General features: G+C 31.6%; 1 protein-coding gene across 1 annotated transcript; it reads right to left on the bottom strand.

The window, feature by feature from the left end:
• Nucleotides 1-1,374: 1,374 nt before the first annotated feature.
• LOC105964570 (O-methyltransferase 13) lies at nt 1,375-4,045 on the bottom strand. The gene is made up of 4 exons (XM_012989077.2): nt 3,652-4,045; nt 2,824-3,128; nt 2,438-2,502; nt 1,375-2,004 (listed from the first exon to the last, which is right to left on the bottom strand). The coding sequence occupies exons 1-4, from the start codon at nt 3,978-3,980 to the stop codon at nt 1,705-1,707; spliced, it is 999 nt and encodes a 332-aa protein (XP_012844531.2). The 5' UTR covers nt 3,981-4,045; the 3' UTR covers nt 1,375-1,704.
• Between the last annotated feature and the right edge of the window lie 8,151 nt (nt 4,046-12,196).

Raw genomic sequence — 12,196 nt, 5'->3', positions numbered from 1 at the left:
TGGTTCCATCAAGAGAATCTGGCTGCGAATAGCGGAAAAACGATCATGTAGTCCTTAAAGAAATTCCATGGATCGATCTTGATTTTGTTGGTCAATAATGCTTTTAGCATTACCACAAACGCAAGGAGTGATATGGATAATGCAAGGAACCGAGTTCATCCCATAGAGATTTGAGTTGTGTAAAATACAATGAAACATACATGCTTTCTTGCTTGAGGACAGAAATGGACTGTTTCAATTGACAAATTTTTGGAGCATTTGATTGAGAAAAACGATCCTTCAGATCGGTCCAAATTTATGCTGCAGTTTCAACATACAAGATACTTGGACGGATCTCAAGTGAAACAGAATTAAGGATCCAACTTCCTACCAAATCGTTACAACGTTCCCAATTAGAAATGTCAGATTTCTCTATCGGAATTGGGAGTGACCCATCAACGACACCAAGCTTATTTTTTGGCACGAAGTGCCATTCTGACTGCACGACTCCATGATCCGTAATTATCTCCTGTCAACAAAGGTGTGACAAGGATAGTAGAAGGACTATCGGAATGATGGATTGTGTAAAAATCGGTTATGATGGGTGTGGGTGATGATGAAGAAGACTTTGTAGGAAGAAGATCGTCGGTAGACATTTTGAAGAATGAGGAGAAAAGAATCAAAGATTCACTAATACCATGTAGAAATGATGAAACACATAATGAAGAAGATGAATTGTGTCTTGTATTTCATCAATGAGTGCTTGTACATTTATATACACACAAAAAAGAAACAATAAAAGGAATAAAATAATTACACTTAATCAAATCCCTAATCAAATCACTAATTAAGACTCGATTGAATCTAATCAAATCACCTAATTAAGGCTTAACTAAATCAAAAGTGAATATGAAATATATTACTCTAACATATGTGTTCAGGTTTCTTGTCAAATGACTCCTAGATTCGGTCCAAGTTAGAGGATTCTTATTCCTGTATAAAGGACCTCTAATTGATGAATTAGGGATGAGATGCGATTGAAGAAAACATGAGAGAAACAATAGAGAGAGAATAGAAAAGATGTAGAAAAAAAGAGATACACTAGATCGAAGAAGATAGTGTAAGAGAAATAAATCTTTTGTGCTTTGTAATTCTCGAATACTGTTGGTGTTTGAAATTAACAAAAGCGGTGTTCCCTTTCCTGGTGGATGTAGGCCTTTTCCTTGGCCGAACCACTTTAATCTCTGCATTCTTTATTCTATTTTTTTTTATATTCATCATATAAACGTAATTAGAATTTGTATAGTTTTGTGAGTTGATTGTCACAACAGTTGGATGATAATTCTCTAACACAAACTAAGATTTACAATGTTTCAGAAATAAACAAACGCACATAATCTGATGATTGAATATGTGCACTAGAATATATAGATATACCTACATAAAATTGCACACGTAGAAACATACATATACTCACACACAAACACCTACTACACGAACATATATATACATATACGAACACGCGTAGACATATATGAATGTGCGTACAAACCAAGAAGAGTAAGCTTTTAGCGACACTAAAGTGTACTACTATATATACATATCAACAGTCCTAGTAGTCGGCCTCTAAAATCTCACGAACGGGCCGGACAAGCCCTTTATTAGCAATACAGAGTTGGAAAAAAGAAAGACCTAAATTAAAATAAGTTTAATACATGTTTAAAGCTAAACCAACTTAATGAACTCCATAACCCACATCCCATACACATAACAAACAACCTTAAACTCCCCGAAGCCAGCTTTCTTTGCCATGCCTTCAAATTCTTCCTTTGTCCTTTCTTTTCCTTCGAGAAAACATGACATCGTAAGGTTCATTTGAGAAGCGTACTTTGCGTGAATGTCGTCTTGGTGCGTGTTTGGCAGAATATAATCCATAACGATCAACTTTCCGTTGTTTGGCAGTGATTTGTAGCAGTTCTTCAACAGATTTCCGCATTGTTCATCGCCCCAATTGTGCAGTATAAACTTTGCAGTCATTTTCAGTACAAATTAATTAATATATACATATAGCATCAAATTATTATTATTATTATTATTATTATTATTATTATTATTATTATTATTATTATTATTATTATTATTATTATTATTATTATTATTATTATTATTATTATTATTATTATTATTATTATTATTATTATTATAATTATTATTATTATTATTATTATTATTATTATTATTGTTATTATTATTATTGTTATTATTATTATTGTTATTATTATTATTATTATTATTATTATTATTATTATTATTATTATTATTATTATTATTATTATTATTATTATTATTATTATTATTATTATTATTATTATTATTATTATTATTATTATTATCTACGTACAAAATTGGATATTAAAATAAGAATGGTCAAGTAAAGAAAATTGTTGTACGTACGTACCTTCAACAAAATGGCATCTCCATTTGGTACTTCAACAAACATATCTCCACCAATGTGCTCTATGCCTACATAATACAGTTCTTTTAGGCTTCATTTATGAATAAAGGAAAAAAATAAAACTAATTCCAAAATTCAAACAATAGTCAAATTTCAAAAACACCCACTTCATTTATTTTTTGAAATGGCGTTTAAAATAAATGTATACTCATTAAGTAAACAATTAAATAACATTGTCATTATTTGACAAATAACATTGTGGTATCAGAGTCACGCAAAATGAAAGGTCTTGTGTTCGAATTCCACCATCACGCATTTCAAATATTTTAAGTACAAGCCTAGAAACTCTAAAGCGATCAATGATACAATATGGGAAAATAAAATCTCACCGTTGTAGGTCGGCGCGGTTTCTACGACATGGGGCAAATCAAAATTAACGCCGCGAATCGAAGGGTACTTTGAAATGATAGTATCGAGAGATGAACCACTACCACCTCCGACATCCACAAGACAACTCAAACCCTCGAAACCTTTATACGTTTTAACAACTTTTTTGATTATTACAGAAGAGTGGGCTCTCATGCCGTCGTTAAACATCTTAGTAGCTTCCACATTCGAGGTAATGAATTCGTAAAACGATTTCGCGCATATCTTTTCAAATTGATTGCCTCCTTCGATAACTGCATCTTTTAAGCTGCAAAGAAAAAAAAAATACCTCAATAAACTTGATCGAATACGTTTGGTTGATAAATATATGGAATTCAACTTTTCGTTAGGAATTTTTTTAAAATAAAATTATAGGGAGTCCGTTTTTTTCTAATTTTCCACATGTCATTTACAAGTGGGATCCGTTTTTTCTCTAGTAATAGGGAGTCCGTCCCAAATTCGCACCCTGTATAATATAATATAATATACTCAATAATAGTCGTTTTATAGAAGTAGTAAGAGTTTCAATAAATGTTTCTTGATTTAAAAAAAAAATACATAAAAAAACTAAAATAACTTTGATCATTTAATGATGTGATAGAGAGAATTAATATTAAAGTTAAATAAATATGGGTAAAACACGAAAAAATGCAACTAGTACATTACTGAAATTCTAAAGTGACAAATAATATGAAATAAGAATATTTCTCTGCGAACGATTGAGTGGAACTGAGCAAATAAGAATAATTCTAAAATGACAAATGACAGTTATTGTAGAATGGAGAGAGTACCTGAACCCTATTTCTCCTCCTTTGCGAACGATTGAGTGGAACTGAGCAAACGAGACGCCACTCTCGTCTTTCACAAAGAACTTGCCCGCCGGAGCAATCCCGTATCGCCGTTCAACAGCGCCGCCACCACCATCAGCAAGTACATTGGTCGAACAAATAAGCAAAGAGTGAGAAGCCAACAGTTGGAGCATCGCGTCGAGCACGGGGGCAGCCCCATCGGCGGCACTCGGCAGCTGAGCGGCGATATCGGAGGCCGACATGCGGGCCCCATCTCCGGCACCGGAAATGATCTCAAAGAGGTCAAGGTCAATGGCGGCAGCCAACGCCATCGGAAAGGTATGAGAAAGACAAGCCGCCAAGGCCAAAACACCTGCTTCATCGTCTTCCCCATGCTTGTACTCATTACCATTGATCACCACCTCCATATTATATATTTATATATATATATATATATATATATATATATATATATATATATATATATATTCTTTTTTTTTTTTGAAAACAGATTGGATTAAGTGATGATCAATTTGAATATTTTTCAGTGAGTTATATATACTATTAGAAATACTCTCTCGAAATCTGGATAAGAATTGATATGAGGAAGTGATGTCTGCTCTCTTTATTGTTTTGCATAACAAATTTTGTCCCTTTTGTATCTATATATATATCATGGCTGCTCTCTTTAACGCTTTCTTTGTCATTTTGATAAACATTAACATATATTTCAAGAAATGTAGCTGGCCGGTTTTAGGGGTGGAACCAGGATAAAAATTTAGGGGCACCTAAAATTTTGGGATTCAGGGCAACGCCCTCAAAAAAAACTTAGGGGCGGAACAAGGATCAAAATGTAGGGGCACCTAAAATTTCGGGATTCAGGGCAACGCCCTCAAAAAAAATTTAGGTTCACAAGACATTGCCAAAAATAAGTTTATATTGATATATATATATATATATATATATATATATATATATATATATATATATATATATATATATATATATATATATATATATATATATATATATACTATTTTAAGCATAAAAAAAATCTAAATTAATTCAAATTATTCTAATAAGGATAGGGATAATTAGTTGAAACCCCTCACTCATTTAGTATAATAAGGATGGATCTACTCCCTTTTATATTATTAGTGGAAAGCCCCTTAATTATTTAATTAAATAGATATTTATGAAATTACTATCCAATATACCTAATTTGCCCATCTATCCCTTATTAGTTTACATCTGTGATCCCTAAATTCTGAAATTATGTTTCACATGTTGTTCCCGATACATAAAACGGGTAGTGATTTAGTAAAATGATCAAATAAATTAGTCGAAATACGAAAAGATTAGCCGAGGCGAGAAAACTCTTTCCTTAAGACAATATTGCCCCGCTACGGTGCTTACGGTTATTTGGCAAGTGTCTCCCAAGATACAACGGCTAACTCGGCATATGAGCACTCAAAATCCCGAGTACAACGAACGTTACTTTGTGTCTCAAACTCTCGAATCGAATACGGAAGAAAATATTCTACGAAGAATATTTCCGGGCTTAAAGAAGGAAGAATTCCATAGAACAAAATTATAGAATTGAATTGATTTTTATGTTGTTATTAAATCAAACATGTGGAGTTTATATTTATAAGTTTCCAATGGTTGTGATTAATGAACACAACCTTTAGGAAATTAAACAAGTGAAGAGGTGTGACCACACCTCTTCATATTGTCACACCTATTTGATCAAATAAGTGCCTAAATATATATTTTTATTTTCATTCAATTTTTTTTTTTTTTTATTGAATAAAATTCCCAACAATCCCCCACATGAATGAAATTAACGAAAAACGATGGATTCTATCGAGAGTTCAAGTGGAAACTATTGCAATGGGGATAGGTAGCTTTTGGCTTTGAACCTTCCTTAGAGGTATAACATCGGATTTACTTGGCTAGTTAGTGAACGCGATGTCTTGAACTGCCAGCCGTTTGTGTAAACCAAGACAATGATAACCACACAATAGTTTTCCCACATTTCATCAGTTCTCATGGTTGCGTCCATTTTGGCCCTGGAGCACTGCATCTTGGATTCATAAGTGTTTGTCATTTTGAAGCGGCCCACACTTCTACACTTAGATAGGTGATGTCCTATTAAAGGTATCCTGCCAATGCCTCACCTTTTGTCAAGATTTTGGAATCATTAAAAGCTTTCGCTTATCCTTTACCCTCTCTGCAGGCAGCACTAATGTCTATCACGGGAATGAGTTGGAAATATATAATTCCATAGGAATATATACTCCTTAGTGCATCACTGAATTTTCCGTAACTTAGTTGTCCCTTTTGAACCAGTTCTTGGGATCTCCAGTCATCATGGTTGGGTGTCCACTATAGAAATTCTTAATTTGTGGGTTTTGATCTCACTCCCCTAGACATGTAATATGTTTGATCTCTTTAGTTGACTTTTAGTCGCGGATCCGCTATTGACCATTGATTTTCATAATCAATGTTATATTATTTCTCTTGAGATCAATTGCCTAATGGTCTTATGTGTACGAGTGTATCGATACTTGCCATTATACATGTCGTTTGTGCCCTTAACGTAACCAATTGGTTATCACAATTTATTTATAATTGTAGACACCGACTTAGTCCAACACGGAACATCCTCCAATAATTTTATGAAGTTTATTCAACATCTTTTCTAACCTTATATCAAGTTATATATTCGAATTCAACCATGAATCGAGCTATTCAATTTTGTTTGAGGATTTCCAAGATACATAATCTTAGTGGACTGATATATCCAATGTACTTTCCTAATACAATTGTATATTTTCTTTAATGTAATTCATTTAAAGGCGATACTTAGATTACCTAAGAACCCTTATAATATCATTGAATGATTATTTATTAAGGAATTACATATTTACTAGTTTGCAATTCATTACGCTGCCAAACTATCCAAAAATATTTGTAATTGAACCATTGTTCATCATTATTTTTTGCAAGTAAGACTTGGTCTTTAAATAACTAGATCAATTTTCTAGTAATGTATCAACATGAGACTTTCAAATGACTATCTTTGTCTTAGTGACTTTAATTTATAAGATTACATCGTCTAGACCCTCGTCTTTTGACATCAAACATAATTTTTTTTCTTTTTTTTTCAATATTTTTTCAACGTTCAAAATAATACCATGATCATTATCTCATGATTATAATGTCGTCTATGGACATATACTTCCATGTGCTTTTAATAAACACACCGGTCACACTCGTTATTACGAGAATTATTTGATAACATAATTTTATCAAATATTATTTTTAACGGATTTCAATATCTTGTTATAAATAATCAAAAATTTCATAGCTACTAATTTAGCTTTATAGGACCATCTTTAACATTATTTTGAATAGTCCATCTAAACCTTAATGGTTTACTACTTGGAAGAAGACAAACTAACTTCCACGTACATTCTTCCAATGTAGACAATATTTCAATAATTGTCCTTCGTTCATTTTATAACTCATAAGTTATAAAATCAAATCAAATCAAACATATTGATTTTATTTTCCATCTTGTTGTATCTTGATTGTTCATCACTTTGATGATTTACCACTCACACATATTTTAACTTGGTTGTTCACTACTTTGATGATTTACCACTCACACATATATTTTAACTTGGTTGTTCATCACTTTGATGATTTACCACTTACACATTTATAAGTTCTCTTATTTAAAACTTATTTATTTTCTTATTTTACAATAAACCACGATATAATCAATTTGCATCAAGAGTGACTACAATCATTATAAATATATTCAATATTTATCCACTTGATTATACTAGGCTTTATATTAACTTAGGTATTTTTATTTTTACCTTGGCCTAAACACCCCCACATTTCTAGATATTAATGTGGTTATGGCCTAAAGACCCCCACATTTCTAAATATTAATGTGGTTAGCTCGGGATATCTAATTTATGTGGTTAGGGCCTAAAGACCCACACATTTCTAAATATTAATGTGATTAACTAGGGATATTTAATTTCCCCCACAAATTCTAGAGTATGTATTCTAGAATTTACCAATTTGATATCCATAAATTTTTTTTTTCAAGAGTTTCAGTACTCATTTTTAATTCATTTGTTAAAGTTGACATTTCCCTACCTTCATTCACATAGCATTTAAATGCTTTGAAATCCTTATTTTTTTTATATTAATAAGGATACACAATGTAACAAAATACATTTCTTCTTTAGTTAGAAAAATATTTTGGATCACCAATATGATTTAATTACAAATAATTTTATGTCTTTCTCTCAAGAAAGCACAAAACGATGAAACTTATCAAGATACTTAAATCTTGTCAACAAACAAGTTAATAAGTTTTCTTTCTTTTCTCAAAAAGAGAAAACTCGTCAAGATACTTAAATCTTGCCAATAAACAAGAGAATATTAATCTCCCCAAATGGTGGGTGATCTCCACTATTCAATATTAAAATTAGAATATACAAATTCTAATCTTAATTGGTCATAACTTAGGATTGTATGTCCTAAACATGTCGTTCAAAATTCAGCCAAATCCAACGATTTAATTCTACAAAACGAGCTCTTAAGTAAACTGCTCGAATTTTATTTCAACAAAACATCCATTGTTGTTAACAACTATTTCGGATCTTTGAAAATCAAAATCCGATCTCATCCATTCACATTGTAGATCATCATCATGCAAATGTGATATCAAATCATATCGAACCAACGATTCAATCTTCTTTTATGTTCTTGAGACAAGAACTACTCATGTGCTCTCATGAATTGAGCTTCTCTTTCTTTCTATTTCATTTCAATCATGCTTTTAATTTTACTGTAGTATGATTCATATATAAAACATATGTACATCAATATTATAATAACATATTATATGACATGTGACCACGACTTTCATACTAGTTGATCATAGAAAGAAACAATAGATCAAGCATATTTTATCAACATATACATAGTATACACACGACTACATAATAACATAAAGTTTGGATATTATTTCATGGCATAAATTAATTCATGTCCAACATAATGAATTGATAAAAATTCTATCGCACGTAATCAATGCATGTCCATGCAATAACACAATTATAAGGAACTAGTATGGCTTACACAAATAATAATATGTATAGTAATATTCCTCTTACTAAGTAACTCATACTTAATATACGAGAAAGTCTAATCGTTCATAGACAATAACAAAAATGTTAATAAGATCACGTACTCACAAATTTCATATAACATATTCGAAAATCAATCAATTGGACGGTTCCACATCAAATGAAAATTGGGAGAAAGTTAATCCCGTATCAAAACTATATGCAATTTATCAAAATAAATATTGCATTTTCATCAGAAATGTCATGCGGTTTATGATAAACTTATTCAAATAATGAACATACACATACCTTATCACTTTATTGCATTTAGGATAAAATGATTTATATCATTAATGTAGATACACAAACATAATGAATATTCATTAAGCATATATATTGTATATACTTTTTGTATATAGTTTACCATTCTTCCACATATTAAAATTAAACTATCATGCAATAATCCACCATTTTATCATATAGCATTATCAATTTATTGCACAAATAGATATCTTATAATTAAAAAACGTACCCGATAAATTATATGTTCGTGAATTCAAAATTTGTGGGTAGCACCAAATCGTGTCAATATTATGGCAGTGCTGAATGATTTAATCATATCTCTTCCGTCTGAAGTCCGATTTTGTTGATTCAATATAATCCGAATAGCCAACAAAATTTTCTACAACTTTTATCTTTTACTTTTTCTGAGATTCGGACTGGATCATGATCAAAATAAGCCTCGAAGTCGGAATAGGTGTGCTGTAAATTTGCAACTACAATGGAACCAGAAAAAAAATTATTAAATAATATTCATGAATCGAAAATAATATAAAACCTCATTATTGATCTTCGATTCAGTATTCTTTCACCAAAATTTCGTGCATTAGACATTGTTGAGGCGTTAATATGCGACAAGTTGCATTGGTCACGAACGGTTGTATTTTTCATGAAAAGGTGCATTGGCAGTTCTGTCACCCTTTCGTTTTTCATCATAACTTCTTCGTACGATCTTCGATTGTGATGATTTAACATGTTTTGGAAATCTAACTTTATTATCTACAACTTCTGTGAAATGTTAATTCGCCATATCCGGACTTTAACACCTTAAAAATTGGGCAGGAATGTCGACTTCATGTTCTGTCAGAAAATGAACTTTCTCCAATTGTATTTTGTAACTTCTTGATTTTTGGCAGACTATCTTCTTCTCCATCTCGTTTACCAACGTGTGCAGAAAACACAATTTACTAAATCACAAAAATATTGTCTTAAGATTGTTGTTCCCCATACATAAAACGGGTAGTGATTTAGTAAAATGATCAAATAAATTAGTCGAAATACGAAAAGATTAGCCGAGGCGAGAAAACTTTTTCCTTAAGATAATATTGCCCCGCTACGGTGCTTACGGTTATTTGGCAAGTGTCTCCCAAGATACAACGGCTAACTCGGCATATGAGCACTCAAAATCCCGAGTACAACGAACGTTACTTTGTGTCTCAAACTCTCGAATCGAATACGGAAGAAAATATTCTACGAAGAATATTTCCGGGCTTAGAGAAGGAAGAATTCCATAGAACAAAATTATAGAATTGAATTGACTTTTATGTTGTTATTAAATCAAACATGTGGAGTTTATATTTATAAGTTTCCAATGGTTGTGATTAATGAACATAACCTTTAGGAAATTAAACAAGTGAAGAGGTGTGGCCACACCTCTTCATATTGTCACACCTATTTGATCAAATAAGTGCCTAAATATATATTTTTATTTTCATTCAAAAAATAATTTTATTTTATTAAATAAAATTCCCAACATCACATCTATTCATTTTCTTCCTCCCTCTTCTCTCCACAGGCCGCCGTCATTCCCCTCCACCTCAGTGTCCCCGCCGCCATCTCCTCCCTTCCACTTCCGCCGGCCGCCGCTCTCTACTATCGTCTCCGCTTGCAGCTGCAAAGTCGTTGAGAGGCTAGGGTTTCGGAAAGAATTAATTTAAGAGTAAAAAGCAGTTTGCCCCTTAAATTAATGGTCGTTTTGCACTTTGCCCTCCAAACAAAAAAAATTTACACGAGTTTACCTAAACTCCTTAGTCCGTTGCACGGTGCCCCCTAAACTCAATTTTCCGGTAATTTTGGATGGAATGTGATATCATGTGCGAAGCACGTGTGATTTGCGTGGGTAAATTTGTCTATTCACTAAAATTCGATATATTAAATATAAATTAATCATGAAAAAACAAAAATAAACAAAAAAAAGAAAAAGAAAATAGTCATCTTCTTCCCCAACAACGAATGGAGCAATTAAACCTTATCTCCATCCATAACAAGATTTTCAATCAATTATGTGCAGGGATAATCATGCAAAAAATCAGCCCTATTGCCCCTTGAAGTGAAATTCAGGCCGAGGGATTAAGTTGATTTTTTATTTTTTTGAAGTGAGCCCACTTCAAGATTTTGCCTCGTAATAAGCTTGCAGACGTTTTGAGTTTAATAACAGAGGTGGTGCTAAGGCATCCAAGTTTTAACTTTTAAGGCTCTCGATGAAGTTCTTTCTTTTTTATTTTCTTACTAGTAATTCACCCGTGCGATGCACGGGATCAATTTTTTTTTTTTAAATTATTTTGGATAAATAAAACGAACGAAAACTTTGAACAATTGACATACATTTAAATAATATCAAAAAAAAAATGTTTTATTGAATCAAAATATACATTTGTTTGTAATTTACCTTCATATTCGCTGAAAATCTTTTTGTGAACGCAACATTGATCGTAAAGTTAGTTATATCGCCCGATTCTGAATTGATAAATATCTTTATCTGAAATCTACTTTTAACTCTGGACATTGCGGCGTACAATTGCCCATGCCACCCTAATATTGACACTAATACTAAAACCAACATTGATAATACTACTACTACTAATACTAAAACCAACATTGATAATACTAATACCAATACTAATATTAATACTAAAATCAACACTAATAATACAAATATTAATATTAATCCTAATATTGATACGATGATTAATACTAATAGTCTAATACTAACATTAATATCAACACTACTATTAACCAACACTCATTAGGAGAGTTGGTACCTAGTATTTACCAATAGGGTAAAGGTCTAGCGTTCGAGTCCCCCCTCCCCTACTCCCCCCTGTAATGGACTTGAATTTACTCAAAAAAAAAAAATAAAAAAAATCAGCACTAATATTAATAATAATACCACTAATACTAATACTAATATTAAGACTAATGTTAATGCTAATGTTAATGCTAATACACCAAGACAAATATGAATTCGAATACTAATAATGATAATAATAATAATAATAAGAATACTGATATTGATATTGATACTGATACTAATACTCATACTAATACTATTA

The sequence above is a fragment of the Erythranthe guttata genome, chromosome 7, assembly GCF_056151865.1.
Source record: "Erythranthe guttata isolate IM_541 chromosome 7, IM_541, whole genome shotgun sequence".
NCBI lineage: Eukaryota > Viridiplantae > Streptophyta > Magnoliopsida > Lamiales > Phrymaceae > Erythranthe > Erythranthe guttata.
This window is presented reverse-complemented; position numbering and strand designations above follow the sequence as displayed.